This window comes from Antechinus flavipes, chromosome 1 (genome assembly GCF_016432865.1).
Source record: "Antechinus flavipes isolate AdamAnt ecotype Samford, QLD, Australia chromosome 1, AdamAnt_v2, whole genome shotgun sequence".
Lineage (NCBI taxonomy): Eukaryota > Metazoa > Chordata > Mammalia > Dasyuromorphia > Dasyuridae > Antechinus > Antechinus flavipes.
Genome location: NC_067398.1, coordinates 264,116,712 through 264,140,398, shown reverse-complemented (window position 1 = coordinate 264,140,398; position 23,687 = coordinate 264,116,712). Strand labels below are relative to the sequence as shown.

General features: G+C 35.0%; 1 protein-coding gene across 5 annotated transcripts in view; it reads right to left on the bottom strand.

Moving 5' to 3' along the window:
* PDILT (protein disulfide isomerase like, testis expressed) overlaps positions 1-23,687 on the bottom strand; it is an 84,145-nt gene that overhangs the window by 1,205 nt on the left and 59,253 nt on the right. For 4 of the 5 annotated variants that reach the window (XM_052001572.1, XM_052001556.1, XM_052001564.1 and 1 more), the window contains exons 4-11: positions 21,951-22,084; positions 18,602-18,739; positions 17,448-17,558; positions 17,251-17,376; positions 14,063-14,260; positions 11,538-11,658; positions 8,432-8,610; positions 5,866-5,952 (exon numbers count right to left, since the gene is read on the bottom strand). In XM_052001572.1, coding sequence (XP_051857532.1) covers positions 5,866-5,952; positions 8,432-8,610; positions 11,538-11,658; positions 14,063-14,260; positions 17,251-17,376; positions 17,448-17,558; positions 18,602-18,739; positions 21,951-22,084 — 1,094 coding nt within the window. The remainder of the gene's footprint in view (positions 1-5,865; positions 5,953-8,431; positions 8,611-11,537; positions 11,659-14,062; positions 14,261-17,250; positions 17,377-17,447; positions 17,559-18,601; positions 18,740-21,950; positions 22,085-23,687) is intronic. The other variant, XM_052001581.1, reaches the window with a different exon arrangement.

Here is a 23,687-nt window from a genome sequence, read left to right as displayed (position 1 = left end):
AAAACAATTTATTTTGAATTTGATCAGTTTTATCTGGGAAAATTAGTGCAAGGTACTGAAGGAATTCAAGTTCTTCCTCCTTCAACTCATGCTTATAAGAATCATTCTTTTTACAAAGTCTTTTATGTACACTATTTCATCTGATCCTCACAATTCCTCACAACAAATCTGAAGAAAATTTAGAAAATGAAAGTGGAAGGATGATCAAAACAAATTTCAAAGACTTTAATGGGTTCAAATGTTCAAATTACATGGTTAATTGTGCCTTTGTAAAAATGTAACATTGAAGACTCCATTCTAAAAAATTCACCCTCAGAATCATAACTATGAAATCCTTTCACTTACAGCTAAAATATTTGGTGGGATATGGTAGAAAGGCAATGCAAAGGACATTATGGACTGGATTACTGATGGCATAGAGGTCAGTCTACAGATTCAACTGAATAAGGAGAAGAGGCAATCCATTTCGCAAAGGGTTGAATCAAAACCCCCAAGAGTATTGAGAAGCTGGGTTAAAATAAAACTCTCTAAAATAAATAGAAAGCTAATGGTCAATTTTTCCTGAATCAGGAATTGTATCCTAACTCAAACAATAGAGATAGCATCAACTTTATCTTACCCAACTCCCCATCAAGCAGAGAAAAGGGTTTGAAAAGGCACCTATGAAAAGGGGTTATATTTTGAGAAAGATGATGAAAAGCTCACTAAATATGGACCCAGAAGATCTACGTTCAAATCTTGCCTCTTCTTAAGTTTTTATTTTTTTCTTTTTTTTTTAAATTGTCCCAATTCTTTGGAGTTTTCTTTCTTTCACTGAAATCCTATTAAAGCAGAGAAAAGATGTCTCCTGATTTCCTAGAAGGAAGTATATGGTTGTTCTTCTGTCCACTTTGTCTCTTAACTTCCAATATCTTCCATTCCCCTCCACTGTTGCAGATCTGTCATGCTGAAGAATAGTTTATATTTGTAGCTGCACCAGTTTCCATAACACAACTTGCTGTGTCAGGGAAGGTGATGATGATGATGAAGATGAAGATAATAGAATAACAACTCCTTCAAAATCCAGCCAAATATTGAATCAACCATTTATTCCTGATATAAATGTATATGTATATTGTCATAGTATATAATTTTGTAATATTATACATATGTATATATACATATATATTATAACTATTTTACTGATATTTGATTCAATATATTTGCAACTATAATTATTCAAGGTTTTGGTCCATACTTTTCTTTCTCTGCTTTATTTATCATTAGTTTTGCTCAGGAGTACATTTGTCTTCCAAAAAGTAAGATATTCCTTCTTTATTTTTTGCCAAGAATCTATATAATATTAGAATTAGCTGTTCTTTTAATATTTGACACAACTTACTTGAAAGTGAATTGAAAAATTGCTCTGCTTCATTTGTTACCAGCATTGTTCACATATAATAATGTTCTTTATTTTACTTTCATCTATGAATTCTTTTTGATTTTAGAAATTTGATCTTCTCTCTTATCAGATTACCTAATAATTTATCTACTTAAAAACAGCTCCCCATTTTCTTTACCAATTTATTGTTCTTTGTTGATAATTTTATTTTTATTTTCAAAATTTCTATTTTTGAATTGGTGGATTTTCTTTTTTATTTGTAGCTTTTCTACTTTTTAAGTTGTCCCAATTATTTCATTTTTTTTCTTTCATTGAAAGGGGGATACACTTTCCCCTAATAATTTCTTTGGCTGCATCCCCAAACTTTGACAAAATGTTGCCATTTCCTTTAATAAAGTTAATTGTTCTTTCTAGGAATCATTCTTTTACCCACCATTTCCCCAGGGTTAAATTAATTAGTCACCCTTTGCCTTTGAAACTTTTCTTCAAATATTCTTTTATTGGTTACAATTGTACTTAGATATGGTCAGTAAAATAAAAGTTTAATAATTTTGCTTTTCTACATTCTTATAAGGTTTTTAATGTCTTAGCAAATGGTTATACAACCGAGATACTTGTGTTTTTTATTGTTTTTGAATAATCCCCAGAAATTAATCACATTTAATTTTTTCTAAAATTCTATGGAAGACATTAACTTCTTATTTTTCTTTTTGTTAGACTTGTTCTGAAAGACACACTTTGAGGTAACTAATTATTTAAAAGTTTTTCTGTCTACTTCTCCCATAATTCAGTTAATCCTTCTTTCAAGTATTTGAGTGTATTGTCATTTAGTGCCAAATATTAAATATTTATAAATATTTCATTATCTGTGTCTTTAAGCTTCAGTACAACTGAAGTATTAAAAATTCCATTACAACCCCTTATTTTAACTCTGTGAATTTTTATATTTCAAGTATATTTTATAAACAATATATTGTTGGAGCTCAATTTTATTTTACTACTCTGTTTTATGAGTGAATTCTTACTATTCACTTTCACTATTATGATTGTTCATTATGTAATTCTCTTCATCATAACCTCTTATGATTTTTCTTCTTTTCTTGAAGAGGTTTATGACGAAAACTAATAACTGTAACTGTAAAGAGAACTGTTCCTATTCCACTGTTCCTTCCCTCCTCACCAAGCCCTGTTTATTATTAGTTTGTATATTTTCTAATCTCTTTTTTATGCTCAACCTTCCAAAGCTTAGCCAGTTTTTGCGTTTACCTGATCTCATGTCAATCCCCTGTCAATTCCTCTCTCTGCTCCTGCCAGCTTCCATGTTCTCCTCAGTTCATGATGGTTCCCATTTTTTCCCCTTTCTACCAACTTTTTCTAGTTGTTTATTTGTGTGTGTACAATTCTGGACTACACATAGGAATTAAGAACACGTGAAAGCTTTCTGACTCCTTCACTTTCTTCAAGAAATTTTCCTTGCATTAATTGATTTTTCCCAGATAGAAAGTAAACTCCCTAAAAGTCAGAATTATTTAATTTTTGTTTATGTATGTATTTTGTCTACATCAGGGATGGGGAGTATCTGGTCTGTGGGCTGCATAAACCTGCAAAAACCATGGGATTGGCCCTCTCAAGGCACCACAGGTGATGATGAGCTGAAAGCTAGGTATAACAGCTTCCCACTGCTTGAATTCTATAACCTGATAATTTTGTATAGCCAGTGAGTGATGTAATAAATATCCAAATGGCCCTTGGAAGAAAAAAAGATTTCCCTACCCTGATCTACGTCTATGTAAAGTCAAAGCCTAACATAGCTCCTGGCCAACATTACTTGCCTAATACTGTAAATTCTTGTTGCCTGCTTCCTTCATGGATTAATTGAAATGTATCCATGAGAGAAGTGACTTGAAAAGCTATTAGAGTACAGTGAAAACTTATAGGAAGATTACATTAATATCTAGCTGATATGTGCAGTATAAGACTTGAATGCCATTTTGTTCAGGTAATGGTAATAAAAAGAAAAAAGAAAACTTGGAATCAAGAAATCAAAAGAATATTAGAAATTCTAGATTCTCCTAATCAGTGATTGAAATCAAGAGTCAAGGGTAAGAATAATATAAAGAGTCAAAGCAGAAAAAAAAATCTCTTTAATGTAAATCCTTATTATAGAAGCTGGGGAGAACTAAAATGAAAGGAGATACAGAACTTTTGAAGAAGGAAAACTTCAGGTTCTCAAAAGTCTAACACTCCAAAATATGAGTTGAGCCAAATGCAAAAGTTTAAGTCCCACAGGAAAGTCAGGTCAAAAAGGATAGCTGAAATTCTAGCTTTTCTGCAAAAATGGACAATGGTAGGACTGGATAAGATCAATAATTATTGTCCAAATGTTCCAAAGCACAGCAAAAATCACAAACAAAGCATTTTATCAAAAATTTATCACATGCAAGTCTGATTCCACTCTTTCTTAGAAGTCATCTTATATCTATATACAAAAGGCAGCTAGCTGGCATAGGGAATAGACTGATGAACCTGAAGTTAAAAGACTTTAATTCAAATTTTGTCTCAGATACTTATTGTATGACCACGGCAAATAACTTAATCTTTGTTTCAATTTTCACAACTGTAAAATGAGGATGATTAAAACAACTATCTTCTAGTATTGTTGTAAGGATTAAATGAGACATTGGTAAAATGGTAATATTGGTAAAATATTTAAGATATAGATGGTGTTTTTTAAAGCTATTTCCTTCTTTTCAATAGATGACCAGTTACTTTTCCAAATATAAATCAATTGTGTGTTTCTGTATTTTAAACAAAATATTCACAGCTTCTATCACTCAAAAAATCAGTAACACTTTTTTAAAAGCAATATATTGGCTGAGAAACAAAATGGATTTGTCCAAAAGTCTCAAGAGAATAAAGAGCAACTTAAAATCAATCACTAATAATTGAATAAGCTCCCCCAAAGCATCATGGCATTTATACTGCTTTTAGTGGTTATGTCAAAGCCTTTGATTCATTTTCCCAATTATGACTTATTCACCTGCTACAGATATAATAAAGAGAATCATATATAGCAAGAATGTTAAGAGTTTTTGAAGATCATGTAGAAAAATTGTTCCCTATTTAAGACATTCCTCTAACATGGAATGAAGAGCGGGTCATGCCCATTGTCCTGTCTTCTCCTAGAGTTGTCCTAAAGATGCTTTGAGCAAGCCTACAGAAGATGAACTCAAACCCCAGCAACTTTATCCAGTTACAAAAGTTATAGATTTTAACTATCTGAGTTTGTTGTTCAGTTGTTTTTAGTCATGACAGACACTTTATTACCTCATTTGGAGTTTTGTTGGCAAAAGCAATGGAATGGTTTGTCATTTCCTTCTCCAGATCATTTTACAAATGAGGAACAGAGACAAACTTTAAGTGACTTGACAGGGTCACATAGCTAGTTTATATCTAAGGCTAGATTTGAACTCATCTTCCCAAGTCCAAGTCTGGAGTATCCACTACTCCACCTCACTTCCAAGGAACTTCCTGAGCAATAGTGTGCTAAATTTGAACTATCAAAAGCAATTGTAGGATGCTGATTTGCACCAAAACCATTCTAATCTAAACTCCATTGAATATAAAAAGAAGAATAGTTTATCTATATAACAGTTTAGATATACTGTGCCATGTGGGCTTCATAATAACCCTGTGACATAAGTACTGCAGGTTCTTATTATTTCCATTTTAGAGTTGAGGAAACTGAGGATTGAATAATTTAAGTGATTTGCTAAGGGCCACTTAAGCTAATGTCTCTGCTGAAAGATGCAAATCCAGATCTTCCGATGCTCATGCCAGTCCCATTTCTAACGCCCCACACTATCACTCTGAAGGCCATCTAGTTGACTTCAATAGGAAGACAAATACAAGAGCTTTCTTCCCAGATACCTAGGAGGCAACAGAATTGGCACTGATCTCCAAAAACTTAACTAATTTCAATTGATTTAAGACTTAGTAGAAGGAGTTGAGAAAATTTCCTGTATCTTTCCTGACTTCAAGACAGAGATTTGGATTCAAGACCATCACTAGATGTTTTCTTCTTTCTTTTATTTTCAGCAGGTCAGGCAAAAAATGATATAGATATTTAAATATGGATATATAGATGTGTGTTTATATATATGCACATGCATATACAAACATACATACATAGATACACATATATACATGCACAATATACACACATATATACATATAAAATAGCTTATATACATAAGCAAGCATAACATCCTATAATTCTTGAGTTAGATAAGAACACCTTTCATCTTTATCTGTTCTACGCCCCTGCCTTAAAATGTTCAATGCACCTAAGCCAATCCTTAATTCTAAGGAAGAAGAGATGATGAAAATGACTGATAGTCTATCCTAATATGTAACTGGTTTTTTAATTGCCTAGTTCCCTAAGTTGGGTATAATAATTAAGGATAAAATAAGACAGCCTTTACCTCCTCTAATTCCATTTGGGACTTGATTTCTTTTTCCACAAAGTCAATAAAGGCATTCAGGGAATATTCGCCATTATATGGTACAACCTAAGAAGAAAGAAGAGCAAAACATAAATTACTGGTTTGACTTCTTTTGAAATTACAGAAATAAAGCAAATTATGGCTATCTAAAAACACAAAATAGTGGTCTGACTTCTCTTGCAATTATAGAAAGAAAACAAATCCTTAGTATTAGGTATTTGGAGGTGGAAAGGGCTTTAAATATCACTTCATTAAAAGTTCTCATTTTATAAGTGAAGTCCAGAAAAGTTAATCAACTTGTTAACCAACACAGCTGGTAAAGAGCTGGGGCAGTGTGTGAAACACTGTCCTCTGAGTCCAAATCCAGTTTCCTTTCCAAAATGCTGTATTCCTTGGCCCAAGGATTCCAAACGTGGTAATAACCGATATGGTTCTACTGTGATTTTTAAGCTTGAATAAGTTCAGAAATATAAATGCTATGAATTTACAAAAACATCATTTGAAAGATTATTTAAATTTTCTTCAATATTATTTATTATTAAAATTCAACATAACAATCCTATGCTATCGGTTACTTTATTCAATTTTCAAACTTTTGAAAAACATCACCTTATACTCAGTGATTTAAAGATTGCATTTCTATTCTTAGTCTCAAGATCATTTGGAGATTGGGGTTTTTTATTTCAATAGCATTTTATTTTTCCAATTACATCTAAAGATAGTTTTCAACATCCATTTTTGTAAGTTGAGTTCTAATTTTTTCTCCTCTCCCTTAACTCCCCCAACCAAGACAGCAAGCAATCTGATATAAATTATTCATGTACAATCATTTTAAACATATTTCCATGTTAGTCATGTTTTGAAAGAAAAATCAGAACAAAAATGAAAAACCATGAGAGGAAAAAAAATAAATTAAAAAGGTGAAAATATTATGCTTCCATCCACATTAAGTTTCCATAGTCCTTTATCTGGATTTATATAGCATGGAGAATGAGGTATTTATGCATATGTGACAGTTTTGATATGATTCTCACCAAAAAAAAGTTTATTGGAGACAGATTAAGTTAATTTTGGTGGCCAGTGTGAGAACTCTCCCAACCAATCCATTGGTCTGAAAAAAGTTCCATATACAAAACATAATGACAAAGTTCTCTGTCTTGTCAAAATTAAAAATTTATTATTCACAATTTATAAAAGCATAGAAGAAATGTAAATAATTAAATTTTCAATTGATATTTTTCTAAGTTACTAAAGTTTTAAATGTTCCAAGACAATATCTTGTATATATAGTGCTTGAAATTTTTTGAAGTTTTGTATATACCCTTTCTTTTCTAATTGCAACAACATCATGATTTCCATTTCACAGAGACTTGAAAAAGATTAAATGACATATATAATCACATACCTCATAAGAATCAGAGTAAGAATTTGAATCAGTTCTTTTTTGAGTCTACTATATTGTGATGCTGCTTCTTGTGTAAAGCTTTTATCATCTTTTTTATAATCTTCCTGAAACAGCTATTGCCTCTGGGATAATTTTTTAATGCCTCCACCTGACATTCAAGGTCCTTTTAATTTCAAATCTTTCCCAGCAAACAGCCTCTCTTCCAATTACGTCAGTGTCCTGAATATCCTACTTATTCCTATTTCCTTTCCTGGCTCTAGTAGAGTTGAACCTGCTTGCAATGATCGATTTACAGCCACTTCCTCCACCATATAAATCCTATCCCTCCTTTAACTCCCCATCAAAATATCTGCTCTGTAAAGAATGTTCTCCAACCACTCCAGTCCACACTGATCTCTTCCTTTCTAGAGGCTGTTTCCTGACTGTTTTCATGTATTAGTCTTATGTCCTCAGCTAAACCAGTAGTTTTAAACTCAAAAAAAAAAAAATGAGGCTACAAATTGGAACATAAGGAGCCCTGTGGGCATATAATGCATTAAGAAACTGCATATTGACATTATCTATGTTTTCTTGTATTTTTGCTTATTTGATAAATATTTATCAATTGCATTTTAATCTGGTTCTGGCAGCACTTGAGAGTTTGTAAGCCACACATGGCTCCTCCCTAGCTGAAGGTTTGACACTCATGGGCTAAACTCTGGAAGAAAGGACCCTATATTATTTTTTGGGCTTGCACCCAAACACTTACAGTGGCACCAGGTCAGCACAAAATTGGTGTTTGGGAGAAAAACAAAAACAAAATGTTGATAGTCAAGAGACAGTCAGGTTCAATAGGGTGAGGTACACTGGGCTTAAAAATCAAGTAGGATCGTGGAATCTTAGATTTATGGCTAAAAAAGGACCATAGAGATTCTCTAATGAAGTGCTGTCCAATCTAATGAGAAATGGGATCACTAAATACATAAAGACCCATGTAAAAAAAGGAGTTTCCAAAGGACCTCTCCCTTCCACTCCTGCTATTAAAAGAATGAGATCAGGGATCCATGAAATATTAAAGCATTGATCATTATCATACAACTCAAAAAAAAGGTTAAAGGCAGTCCTTGAATAGATCCATATGAAAGACCGAAATGTTCTCACCAAATCAGATTTAGCTGGAAAGAATTTGAAGAATGGGTACTTTTCCAGGAATGTCTGTTGAATATCATTGGCAGTAATGTCAATTTTTGCAATGGTGACAGATTCATGATACTGGTATTTCTTGCCTAGCTCCTCCAATACTGGGAGCAGAGACTTGCATTCATAAGACCATGGAGCATCTGTAAGAGACAGGATATAGGAAAAGACATAGTTAAGGAAGAAGAAAAAACTAAACCAAGATTTGGAAAATTCATGTTAGCCCCCTTTTTCATTTCTAATTAGGTTCCTGGTATTTCTCTTCCTAATCATTCCTTAAAAATCATGTTTATCTTGCTCTTAAATGTTCTATAATCCTGTTTTGAGGAGAAGTGGCCTAAGAATCACTATGTCCAGCAATAAAAAATATAGGAGTGGCCATTTGCCATCTAGGCTGGTATTTAGTGCAAAATATAAGTATCTTTTTTGGCAAAAAAAAAAAAAAACACAATCTTTTCCTACAATGTAGACAAAGGTATTTCTTAAGACTTTAGTAAGTTTCAGAGTGAAAAATAGTTGAATGGCTGCTCTTCTTTCCCACTCTGGATACTTCCTTTGCCCCTTCCTTCCATCCCTTTTTTTGCCTGTTCCTGGGACTAACCCCAGGATTTCTGAGTTAGTGTAATTTCTTAACCATCTCCTATTACCCATGAAGCTCCATTTAATTGTCCTTAGAGGTATACCAAGTCCCCAAGGCATTAGCAAACTTTGCCTGCTGGTTTCAGGAAAGAGAGGGATCTAATGGACCTCTCCAGGGAGCCCACTCGACCACAGCTTTACTTAAAAGAAAATGACACCGATTTTGTTTTTCATCATTACCATGACTTTTAGCAGAGCCAAATGAGCATTCTAACAACTAGAGTATTCCTAGTCGGACAGAAAGATGATTGGAGGGAACCCACAATGTTCCATGTGAAAGGCTATGGATGTCCATTATTTCATCACTTGGACCTTATCTGACCCACCAGTGAAATGGAGAACGAATAATATCTTCTTCCTGCCTCTTCCCATCCTTCTCACCAACACATCATATTACCTCCAAGCTCACCCTTGGCACAATCTTATTTTGCCTTCTTGATAATTATATATTCTTTATATATAAAATATAGGATAGGTATAGAATCTGTGCTCTCACTCATATAGGGGACTCTTGGTTATGGAAACTCTTACTATTGTTGGTTTGCATTTGTGCTACTCACAGGCTTGGGAGCATCTACAGGTTAAATGACTTCCCCAAATCACATAGCCAGTATTTTTCAGAAACAGGATTTGAACCCTTTTCTTCTAAGCTCCAAGGACAAATTTAATCCCATTATCACAAGCTTCCCAATTCTTTTTTTCTAGCTACTAAATTTTGGGTGTTTCCTTAACAGATGTCCTTGCACTTGTAGTTGCCACTGATAAAGACTCCTGATTCAAGAATCTTTTTGATTTTCTCAGTAATGTATATATATGTATATACATTACTGAGGAAATAAAAAAGATGTGTGTGTGTGTGTGTGTTGTGTGTGTGTGTGTGTGTGTGTGTGTAGGCTTGAATACAGGAAAGATTTAGTTTACGTTCTTGCAAAAATGGGTGCCTAAGTTAGTTGACACACCTTTGAAACATGCAAGGCAGTATTTTATTTCCTATCCTGGAGGGCATGTCCCTTCCCTGATTCCTCATTAATTGGATGTTACAGAAGTTACATGACCTGAATCCCCATCTCTCATTATAAAGCCAGTACCTGATCCCAAGTATCTTACATTCTACAAAGGGGAGGATAAGGAAGGAGGACTAGGACAAAAAACAAAAGATTCTTTTGTTACATCCCTGATTACAAAACCTAAGAAATATGTTTTTTTAAAGAAAAAAAGTGTTGAAACAAGTTCCTTCAGCTACTTGCATTAATTAATTTCTTGAGCACACCTAACATTGACTTCTGAGCTGTAATTATAACAATGTTCCCATGGAACAACATGCAGACAATTTTATTTTCATGGCAATATCAATTATTAAATATCTATTATACAACTGGGCATCATGTAAATGCCGGGAAGACAAAGAAAGGCAAATACAATCCCTGCTCTCAAGGAGATCACAGTCTAATGAGAGATCAACAGGAAAATGCCATATGTGAACAAGATATATGCTGGATAAATTGAGATAATTTCAGGGGGGGAGATGCAAGCATTAAGGGGGATCAGGACAGTATAGAAATTCCCTCTACCAAAATGCAAGTTGAGAGCAGCTAGATAGGTGTGGATAGGACCTGGTCTCAGGTACTAGCTGTGTGATACAGGGCAAGTCACTTAATCCCAATTGCCTTCCACCCTCCAAAAAAAAAAATGCAAGTCATCTTTAATGTGTTAGATAAGTCTTAAGAGAGAGAAGCATCTAATTTAGAGAAGTAGTATGTTTATAGTCACATAGACACTATGATAAAAGAAATTTTTTAATGCCAAGCTTCCTGGATCCATATTTAGCACTGTCATAGGGTCTTCCATGTTGATCAATAATATTCTCTTTTTCCTTGAAAGACTTATGAAATAGTGCTTTGAATGTAGCAACCAATTAAAGAGGAATTATTCTGAATTATAGTAATGTATTGGTTTGGATATAATCCCTTCAGCAATAAGGAGAATAAGGGAATAAACACAGCCACTATTACCATGTACTATGTTAAACACTCTCAAATATTATTTTCTTTATCAACAACCCTTCCAAGTAGGTGCTATTATCAGAAAAAAACTAGGCAAAAGAAGCAAAAGAATTATTATTAAATAGCATTTATGTAGCACTAACTTTGACCTTGGCAGTTTACAAATATAAATTTTTCTTACAACAACCCTGGGAGGTAGGGGCTATTAGTATGCCCAATTTACAGTTGAGGAAACTGAGGCAAACAGAAGGTTAAGTGACTTACTCAGAATATTATAGTTAGTACATGTCTGAGACAGGATTTGAATTCCTGACTCCAAACCCAGCCTTCTTTCTGCTGAGCCAGATAATGCCCCAACAACCACATGTATGATAATATTTAGGCGCCATTGTTCCCTCCTGCATTCATTTCCCCTGAGCAATACTCACAGAACATTACAAACACATTTCTTTTATGGCTGAAGACAACCTCCTTGAAGTTCTTTCCCACAAGCACCTTAACAGGCTTAGTATCCCAATCTTTGGGAATATTCTCACTGGGTAATTGTTGCTGAAAAGACAAATTAAAAACTCAAATGAGATTTTAAAGTGAGAAGGCACACAAATAGCTGACTCTAGTCACAATGCCTGAGGATGAGGAGGGATTTTCACCCTGACCAGAAATAATGGCATATTTGACCCATGCAGATCAATGCTGAAACCTACTGATTGACCCCAGGTTATAGTTTTATAGATTTAGACCTAGAAGGTACTCTTGTCAACTAGGAACACAGATTTGGAATTGAAATGGATAACAGGGGCAAATACAAATTGTTAAGACTTTTCAGCTGGAAGGGTCCTTGGAAGCCATCTAGTCCTGTCTCCTCATTTGACAGAAAGGGAAAGTGAGGCACAGAGGTGCTGTGTCAGGTAGTAAGGAGCAGAATTGAGATATGAACAGGACTCTTTATTTCAAGTACAATAGGTTTCTTATTATGTCCTATTGTATCATGTAGAGAGGCAGTTAGATGATGTATAGAATGCTGAATCTTCAGGCAGGGTGCTCTGAGTTCTAATCCTGCCTCAGACACTTACTAGCTGAGTGATGCTAGGTGACACTCTGCCAGGTTCAGTTTCTCATCTGGAAAGTGGATATAATAATAGAGTCTACCTTTTAGGGTTGTGATGATTGAATGACATAACCTATATAAGGCTCTTTGCAGACCTTAAAGTGCTAAATAGATGGATAGATAGAAATATTATTACGATTATATATATTCTTGGACTGATCACTGAATTTAATAGCCATCGGGCTTTTTTTTTTTTTTTTGGTCTCTTTATCTTAAGTATTTAAACAAAACTTTTCATAAAATTTCCAGCAGCATCTACCATTGGTTAAGCACATAACAGGTATTCACTCCATAAAGCTTTCTTGCTTCATTGATGGCCAAAGCCCTTTTATGGACTCTGTGTCCCTCACCAAACACATATACATACACAAACACACACACATACACACAAATCACCTTATTTAATTTGCCTCTGCAAATACAGTGGTCATGTCTCTAAAAATGTCTGATAACATCCTAAAATATCATAATTATTATTAGGACAGAGGAATGAAAGCAGGAATCAAGAGTCTTTCCTACAACCACCTGCTAAGTGGACTGTCTGATAATAATAATAAGGGCTGCAGGGGGAAGACTAGAACATGAATTTATGAAGCTCCTACTACGTGGCAGGCATTATGTTCTCATTTGGTTCTCACAACCACCTTGGGAAGGGAAGTGTCATGATTATCCCCATGATTATTTACAGTTGAGGAAATGGAAACAGACAAAGATCAAGTGACTTGTCTGCGATCATTCAGTTGATAAATGTCTGAGACTACATTTGAACACAGGTCTTCCTGACTCTAGGTGGGGGTTCTAATCACTGACTCATCTAGCTAGTTCTAGCAGGGGGAGGCACACTCTGATTGTTGAGATTATAATTTACCATAGAATTCTTAGTAATATTTGTTTATAACATATATCATGAGATGGGGTGGTGTGGAAAGAAGAGGGATAGAAGAGAAGTATGAGTTCCTATGCTCCATACAGAAAAGTTTCTTGAATGTAGACTAATTAGGAGTTAAAAAGTAAATCTGAATCGGTAAAAATTCCAAATTTTGTTTTTGTAAATTTTTTTAACAATTTTCTTATTTTCAAATATGTACACATCCAAAACCATGGCTTTTTAAGTTCAATGCTTAAAGAATAATTGAGAACAATTTATAATTAGAAGATTAGTTGATTGCTTGCAAGTGGCTTCTGAAAAGTTGGCAATAAGTTTTTTGGGAAGGACTCCTGAATTCACAGTTAAGAGGTCCAGAATTTGGATGCTGGTTCTACCATTTACTTCCTAGGTGATGTTGGATTACCTAAATGAGTGCTTTGGAATGTGCTTATTCATCAGTTTACCATCCCAAACTCATTCTCAGCCAATTAAGAATTTCTTTGATTGCTGACAGTTACCAGATATTCTATCCATATTGTTATTATTCATTGAAATAACTAGTTCTTTCCAAAAAGGAAGGTGATAAAAAATATATATCAAATAAAATTAAAGTTTTTCCTATCATCCAGTAAGAGAATATTTTAAATTCAAGTCAGTATTCTATTTCTCCCCCATAACTCAAAGTTGAGCCCAAAAATATCCTTTATAATTGTGATATCTGTTAATTTATACTTCAACATATTTAACATGTATTGGTTAACTTGCCATCGGGGGGAGGGAATGAGGGGAAGAAGGGGAAAAAGTAGATCAAATTACCCATGCATATAACTTGTAAATAAAAAGCTATTTTTTTTAAAAAATTGTGTTATCTGTTATGCAAATTCATAAAGCTGAACCTGACCAGTAGAACTATAGAAAATTACCAGATTATACTACTCACCCCCTGACCAAAAAGCAAAACCAAATCAAATCCAAACCTTTGCAAGCCCATCCAAGAAGTTATTACAGAACTTTTTCATGTTTTTGAAGGTTATTTCCTCAGCAGGCATTCTATATCTCGTGTTCTTGGTCAGATTTAGAATTCTAACACCAGGAATGTCCCAGGAAGTGATCTGGAAATACTCTAAAACGTGGGTGTTGTCAACTTGATCAGTATTCACCATGAGAAAGATAAGCTGCCAAATTAAAGCAAAGCAAAACAAAACAAAACACAATTATCTCTGTGTTCTTTGCCAAAGTGGAAGAGCTTTGCTAGATCAAATATTACCTGATGTCATGCTTCATTCCTTTTCCCAGGTTGTCTTAACCAGTGATTCAAGTTCAAATAGAAATTAGGCCTCTAAACCAAACATAAAAATCCCTGCGGGCCACATAGTGATTTAGTTTTAAAATGTAATGTCTTCTATATTTTAGTGTATTTTTAGATTATTTTTTTAACTTGCCAATTTCATTGTATTCTGGTTTGGGGGGTCTTGTGTTTGATACCTATGTCTCAAGAAATCTTCACTTATGCTTATTGTTTGGAAGACATAGAGGTTTCAAAATAACAAAAGATCCAGCCATTTCCTCTTTTTTTTCATTTTCCCTTCTTCCACTTTCCCTCTCTACTTCCTCTTAATTAATTATTAATTAAATATTATTTATTTAATATTTTATTTTTCCCCAGTTACTTCTTCCTTTTTTTAATCCCCATATCTTTCCAAGTAATTCTGGAGCTATGATCACTTTGCCACTGCTCCTGGAACAAGTGTGCAAATCTCTTCCTCTAAGGCCTTAGTCACTATTCCTATTGCTCTGAAACATCATAATTTAGAAGGCACTGACCACATTCTCCATTCATTTTTGCCAATTCCCCTCCCCACCTTATTTGGGCCCTACCCCAGCTCCTCATTTGGCCCTACCATTGGCAACTATGGACTAATCCAATAATGGGATGGAGACAAATTTAGCCCCCAGTCTCCTTCATGCCCTGTAATCAGTCCTTCAGAAGCACAGAAATCTCCTAGTGTCCTTCCTCTGTTGGATGTCTACATACCTTGTGAGCATTGCCCACTTCCTGTCTATTCCTGTCTGCATCCTCCAACAAAAAAAAGAATTCCTGGTTACAGGTATGCTGAACAATACAGATTCTATGCCATGCTGTCTTTTCTCCTCCCTTGCCAGGGCATTTGCAGCAAGTTAAAGGCAAAGGAGTACAAGTGTTAAATTTCCATATCCTGGCACAAAGGTTCCTTTTTTTTTTTTAATAACTTTTTATTGACAGAACTCACGCCAGGGTAATTTTTTATAGCATTATCCCTTGCACTCACTTCTGTTCCGATTTTTCCCCTCCCTCCCTCCACTCCCTCCCCCAGATAGCAAGCAGTCCTTTACATGTTAAATAGGTTACAGTATATCCTAGATACAATATATATATGCAGAACCGAACAGTTCTCTTGTTGCACAGGGAGAATTGGGAGGTATAAATAATCTGGGAAGAAAAACAAAAATGCAAGCAGTTTATATTCATTTCCCAGTGTTCTTTCTTTGGGAGTAGCTGCTTCTGTCCATTCTTGATCAATTGAAACTGAGTTAGATCTCTTTGTCAAATAAATCCACTTCCATCAGAATACATCCTCAAACAGTATTGTTGTTGAGGTATATAATGATCTCTTGGTTCTGCTCATTTCACTTAGCATCAGTTCATGTAAATCTCTCCAGTCCTCTCTGTATTCATCCTACTGGTCATTTCTTACAGAACAATAATATTCTATAACGTTCATATATCACAATTTACTCAACTATTCTCCAATTGATGGGCATCCATTCATTTTCCAGCTTCTAGCCACTACAAACAGGGCTGCCACAAACATTTTGGCACATACAGGTCCCTTTCCCTTCTTTAGTATCTCTTTGGGGTATAAGCCCAGTAGAAACACTGCTGGATCAAAGGGTATGCACAGTTTGATAACTTTTTGAGCATAGTTCCAAATTGCTCTCCAGAATGGCTGGATGTGTTCACAATTCCACCAACAATGTATCAGTGTCCCTGTTTTCTCACATCCTCTCCAACATTCTGCATTGTCTTTTTCTGTCATTCTAGCCAATCTAACAGGTGTGTAGTGGTATCTCAGCGTTGTCTTAATTTGCATTTCTCTGATTAATAGTGATTTGGAGCATATTTTCATATGTCTATAAATAGTTTTAATTTCTTTGTCTGAGAATTGTCTGTTCATATCCTTTGACCATTTATCAATTGGAGAATGGCTTGATTTCTTATAAATTAAAGTCAATTCTCTATACATTTGGGGGATGAGGCTTTTATCAGAACCACAAAGGTTCCACTGGCTCACCTCAGTTATGACTTTGCCTAGGAGACCTACTGGTTATGTTATCTTAAACAAGTCTTTTGCCTAGCATGATAGGATATTCCTGTAATACTGCCTCTGGGAAGGTTGAAAATGGTAGATTAGTCAGTCTTCATATATTGAACTGCAGTAGGGCTAAAGCTCCCTGCAACAATATGGTGAGACCATGGGCATGGGAGCCACCAGGTTTTCCCAGGAGAGATGAACTGGTCCAGGTTAGAAGCAGAGATTAAAGCTTCCATACTGATCAGATGCTTGATGGTCACTGTACTTTCCACCTGGGAAAATAAGGAGATCTAGATTCCCTCCTCCTCCTTCTCCCCTCCTCCTAAAAAAACCTTAAATCTCTAAAAACCTCAGTTTCCACATTTATAATATTAAAACAGTAATACATGAACTAGTTGTCATTTTTTAGGTTAGGCCAAACTAACCAGATATAGCAAAAGGCTTTTCTTTCCCCCCCAAGAATGGAACATAAATAGCAAAAAGAATGAAGAGGAGGAAGAGATCTTTGGGGAAAGTCTGAGAGATAAGAAATATGAGTTTTGAATAAAAAAGCATGTCAATTATATGTAAACCACTGTGAAAATTGGGACTTTTTTTAAGTCTATACTTTGGGTATTTATGGAAACAAGTTTAAATAGCTCTTTGTCCTACTCATAAAAGAGCAGCAGCTATTGAATTGATGCTTTTCTGTGTAAAAAGATAGTTTGGGACACATGAACAGCTTCCCCACAAAATATCTTGGGCTTAATCTTTGATCTTTGGTGACATCAGGTAAACTAACATAAAGAGACCAATAGTCCCTTTTTACAAACCTTGTTCTTGAACTCCTGAGCCACAGATTCAAAAGTTTTAACTAAGGCCCCAAATTCTGTAGAGTTCTTAGAGATGAATAGCAGGATATGATTCCTGATGTGCATATCATAAATCTGGTCCATTGTCTGAAATATTAAAAAGAAAACCATCAGTTGCATATTTCCTCTCCTTTACCTTTTCACTTTTGAACACTGACCTCTATATTGTACTCTATAACCAAGTCCATGGTGAAGAATTTGACTATTTGACTGAGGTCTCTCAAGATGTGTCTGTCTTCTTCACATTCTTCAAAATGCACAATTGTTCCCTTGAACCAAGGAAGAAAAACATTTTAGGCTAGCACCTATATGGACCAATAGAATAGGATTATAAAAAAATTCATTTTCTTATAGATTGTTGATGGCCTAAAATAGTTTACATTGGAGCTTCCTAATCTTTTTTGGAGTCTCAGACCCTTTGAGCAAACTGATGGAGCCTATGAACCCCTTCTCAAAATGAAATTTTTTAAATGCATAAAACAAAACACTGATGATTACATAGAAAATCAAAACTCAGTGAAAATAGACATCTAAGCTTTTTCCCCACCCAAGTTCATGGATTGCCTTCCTCCACCAAAACTATCCATGGAGATCAGTGGACCTTGGGTTAAGAAGTGTGGTTCAGATACAGTTTAATTGCAAGAGCCATGGAGGCTGATGACTTAGTGCAACTCTACCTCACTTAAATCCAAGACATTCCCCAGTCAAAAATGAAGGACAAACAATATCTTTTCCACTAGGGCTGTCATTTCTGAAAACACTTTAAATCACTATTGTCGAATATAATCTGCAGTAATTTAGAATCGTTATTCATAAATACTTGACAAACACTCTTCTTAAATCAATAAAACAGACTTTTCAACCAATAGCACTGAATCTCTTCAAACAGCCTATTACATAATTCCTTATTCAGCATTCTGCTTGTGATGACACTCCCAAGCCAGCTTCTCTACTCTAATCATTTATAATTTTCCCTTGTAGCAGAAATGGGTTTGTATCCACAATCTGAAAAGTATGGTCAGAGCAGGGACATAGAAGATAATAATTTTTCAATGTGTGAGCCTAATTCACTTACATGAAGATCAAACTCATGACTCATTTGTGCTTTAAAAAATTTACCCATTTAAAAGACAGCTCGATGGTGCAGTGGATAGAGCACCAGCCCTGAAGTCAGGAGGATTTGAGTTCAAATCTTGGCTTGGACACTTAACACTTCCTAGCTGTGTGACTCTGGGCAAGTCACGTAACCCCAATTGCCTCAAAAAAAATTCCCCTTTTGAAAACTTCATTACAGAAAGTTTCAGAATCATACCTGTTGGAATACTACCATGGTGTCAATGGTGATGCCATATAGAATCCAAACATTTCTTTGTTCTGTCAGTCCAAAAGGAACTTCTGGAAAGTCTTTTACTAGTTCATAGAAGAGTTCCACTGTTCCCTCATGGAGATCCTATCCCCACACCCACCAAAAAATATTTGGGAAAGGATAACTTAGCAAAAAGTATTCTATAAGGAACTAAGTATCTTATACTAAGAGCTAATAAATTGTTTACATATTATTTTTCACCAAAAAACTAAGGGAGTCTCCATGTCATTATTAGGAGACTTCTAGTCTTCCTTTCTATCCCATCCCCTGCCATTAATCTCAGAAACATGAGGATTCAGATTAGTAACATAATTAATTACTCGACCTCTGAATCCCAAGATCTCCTTTATCTCCTTTTTAGCCGAAAGGAGAATAACCATCCCAACAGTTGGAACTATGCCAACTTCAAGATTCTGAACTTTAAAATTCACTCTTCAATCATAAGTTATTATTTTATTTTTCTTACTTTCTCATTCACACTAACCATTATTCACTGTGTAGCATTTAGTACCTGGATCCAATCCTTTTCTTCTGGTTGACCTCCTCTACTCCAGGTTCACTTGCCTCCATATTCAGCCTTAATTCCATGGTCTGTCACTTCAGTGAATCCCCTAGCTATTATCCTAAATTTATTGTTTCCCCAACCTGCACTCCTTGGGAAGTATGTACCATTTAATTCCTCTACACTGTTGAGTATACTTGGAGAGATTAAGTTGATTTTACTCATATGACATTGTAAAGAGAACTACCTATGTAAAAGGACATGGTGTCAGCCATTGTTTTTTTTTTTACAAAGGATTTGGCTGTGTGATCCTGGGCAAGTAATTAAAATCTCACTACATTATGCCATTCTATACAATACAAAGAAGATATAGATCCCCAAAGTGAGTTTCCTCTTCCAAGAGTTCCTTATATCAACAAAATCATTATTCTAACCCATTTCCTAACTCACTATATATTTGTGGTATATAACCTTAGTTGGGCTCATCTGTCTACTGGACAATCCAATTCTATCTTTATGAATCCCTGGCTCATTCCCCACAGCAACTGATATCTTACTGACCACCACTATACTCCATGCAAATGACTCACTGTTCTAATTCAGTGATAAGAGTTCAATGAGATCCCCACTCCAGCTAAGTATGCTGGCTATATCACCCACTCTCTCCTCCTGGTGTTAGAAGGAAACATAAATCAGCTTCTCAGTAATTATAATTCCTCTACCTATTCCCTCAATCCCATTCCTTTCTTCTTCTACTAGGACCTTTTTCCAACTATCATTTCCTCCTCTTTCATGAATTTTTAAAAATATTTTTGTTGGCATCTTTTGCTTTCACATCACCAGAATATCTCTAAGTATCCATTTTCCTCCCAGAAAACAATCCCATATATCAAATAATATATTTTAAGAAAAAGAGGAAGATCAAAAACTAAGCAAAACCAATATATACAATAAAAATATCTGAAAATGTACACAATGCACCACACTCCTTAATCTTCCACTTTTGCAAAGGAATGAAGAAGTGAGATTATTATCTCATATCTTTTCTGAGGATACATGTTGGTTTTTTGCAACTTTTTAACATTCAATTTTGGTTGTTTTGTGATTGTTTTTTCCATTTATATTCTAGTTATAGCTTATGCTTTTTGTATAAGAGCATGTAAATTTTTCCATATTTCTGTATTTCTCATATGCATTGTTTCTTACAACATATTGGAATGTGATCCCATTACATTTGTGTCTCATACTTTAACTATTCTCCAATCGATAGAGACCTACTTTGTTTCCAAATCTTTCCTACTATTAAAAGGTCTGCTTTAAAAAATTTCAGTATGTTTGGGGTTTTTTTCCTTATTAATAGCCTCCTGAGAGATATATTTGGGGATAGAATCTCTGAATCAAAGAGTATGATTGTATTTTATTTGTATAATTCTAAATTGCTTTCCAAAGTGGTTATACTGATTCACAGTTCCACCAATAATACACTAGTGTGTCTATCTTCCCATCACTACTGCCTCCAACATTTAACTTTTTTTTTATTTCTCAATTTGAAGAATGTGAGATCCCATCTATTATTATTTTACTATTTCTAGATAAAACATCTTAAAGGCCTTTTTACTTTATTTTCATCCCCATTTGCTTCTCTGACTAGAAAAATACTTAGTGGAACCCAGAGAATGGAGGATCTACCGAATTCAAGTGAAACAGCAGAGAAACTTGACCTTGTTCATTCAATGAAGTGTAAGCTCTGTTTCCATCCAACTGTTTGTTATTCCTTAAATTTTTATTTGTTCCATAGTAAAGCTAAGAAGTTTTGTTTAGTCTACAATTTAGGAGCATAGGTTCTTTAGAAGGATTGTCCTTTTGATCTCTGAGATAACATAATTCATCTCCTTCCTTATCCAGATAAAGTAACCAATGTTCAGAGAGATTAAGGTAGCACAGTGGCAGAATGCAATGGATAGAGCAACAAATCTGGAATAAGGAAAACCTGAGTTCATATCTGCCCTCAAACACATAGCTTTGTGACCCTAATCAAGTCACCTTTCTGTCTTATTAGTTTCCTCATTTGTAAAAGTTAGGATAATAATAATAGCAACTACTTTCCATAGTTGTTGTGAGGATCAAATGGGATAATAATTTTAGGTCAGTTAATACAATCCCTGAAATATAATTAGCACTTTTTAAATGTTATTGTTCTTACTATTATTATAATCCATGTTGTATGATTTCAAATTCAGGGGTCTCTCTTCTGTGCGACAATGACTCTTAAAACAAGAAAAAAGTCTTAAAAGCTTAGAACTAGCATTGACTTTGAAAGTGAATGACCTGGATTCAAATTCTGCCTTTGATGCTAACTATCTGGGGAATCATGGGCAAATCATTGATGTCTGTGAGTCTTGGTCTTCTCATCTTTAAATGATGGAGTTTAGACTAGTTTTCTTTGGAGATCCCTTCATCTATGATCCTCTGATTCTTCAAAAATTTTCAGTGAATTTGAATGAAATCTGATCAGTGAACCAAGATGTATAATTGTTCTAAGTGAGGAATAAAGTTTACAGAGCTATTGGTAGGTAGCAATGTGTCCCACAGGATTGAAGTTCCTGCATGTCCTTCGTGGATTTTGAAGGCAGAGCTCCTATACTCTATGTAGCCTCCTTCATGGCTTTTCCATTGTACCATCTTACCCCACTCTCATCCCTTCCACTCTAACCAATGGAAGGTTCAAAGCACTGAATCTAGAGTTAGGGATATTGCACCCAGCTCCAGTGTAGGGCCCCCCATTCCTCTTACCTCAAAGAAACCAATGACAGACAGTTTCTTCGAGCTGATAAAAGTCTTTGTCTGCTCTCGGCTCGTGAGCAACACAACGCTGAGTCTAATTTGGTTCCGCAACCATGCAACAAGGGCTGCAGCTTCAATAACACCTGGAATAAGAAATAGTTAGAATGAACAGTCAGGCACAAGGTGTGTGTGGGTAATGGTCTCAGCAAGATTGTAAAATCAGAAAAATGTGTCTTTAGCTCTACACCAGATTTCTACACATTTTATACCTTGTCACTATTGTACCTCTTGGGCTTCCTCCAATAATGATAATGTAGTTTTACAAAGCACCTTACAAATATCTCACATGATTCTTTCAACAACCTTGGGAGGTAGATGTTATTATTATATTGCAGAGGAGGAACCTAAGACAAAATAGATTAAGTGACTTTCTCAGGGTCATATGACCAGTAAGTATCTAATTTAGGATTCAAACTCAGAGCTTCCTGGCTTCAAATACTGTACTCCACCTACTCATTCTTGAGCAGCTAGATAATATGGTGGATGGAGAACTGGGTCTGTGACCATAAAGACCCGAGTTCAAATCTACCCACAGGAAGATTGCTAGCTTTGTGACTCTGAACATGACTCAGTTTCATCAATTGTAAAGTGGAGACAATAACAGCAACTACTTCACAAGAGTTGTTGTATTACCATCCCTCATAATTTCTTTCCAGATTCTTCTCCCTTCTATTAGAACTTTTCCCCTTCCATATAATAATCTTCACTTAAAAAAAGGTAGAACAGTGACCTTAAGCCTAATCTGGCTCTATGAGAAATTTTTCTTGCTAACCCCAATTGTGAGAATTAGAAACAGTCTGGGTATTTCTAGGCACAGACTGGAATCAAAGCATCAATTATTCAAAAGGGTAGGAGAACATCTATACAAGTCCAATCAATCTCAAGGACACTGGGGCAGTGAACAGAGATTCTAGGGTTGACTGGCCAATGAGGATGCCTAGACCTTGCAGAAAAAAGTAGTGGTTCAAATCACCCTTCAGAGACCCCGAGCCATCTATTTCCTGCTCTGCTTTAATCTGGGAAACAGATTATAAATTCCTCAAAATCAAAGAGGCTACCTTCTAATTCTTTTATAGCAGTGGAAAAGCCTGGTAGGTATTGAGCATAGAATGAGTGCTTAATAAATGCATATTTGTTAATTAGAAATCAATTAATTAGAAATGGATTAGGTCCTTTGAAATCCATTCCTTTACATGTTATCTCTAAGAACATTAAAAAGTTTGGATAAAAAAGATATATTGGATCACCTTACGATCAACTTAAATCATTTACTCATTTATTATTGTGCTTTCTATGTTGCAAGGCCATATAATAGATGCTGAGGATAAAAATCATAAAAAAGGAAACAATTCCTGCCAATCAGTAAGTTTCCAATCTCCTGAAGAGATAAAATATGCACATATTATGTATATATAATATGTGTGATATATATATATATGTGTGTGTGTGTTTATACATACATATACAAATACAAGATAATTTGAGGAGGAGGCAAACACCTGTAACTAGAGAGGTCAGACAAAGTTTCATGGAAGAAGGCAGCACCTTGGCTGAGCCTTGAAAGGAGAAATAGAGACAACATATTCTAGCCTATGCAAAGGCTTGGAGGTGGGAAATAGGTCCATTTCAGGGAATAGTTAAGAGACTACTTTGAGTAGAGCTTCCTTAAGGAGGAAAAGAGGAAAT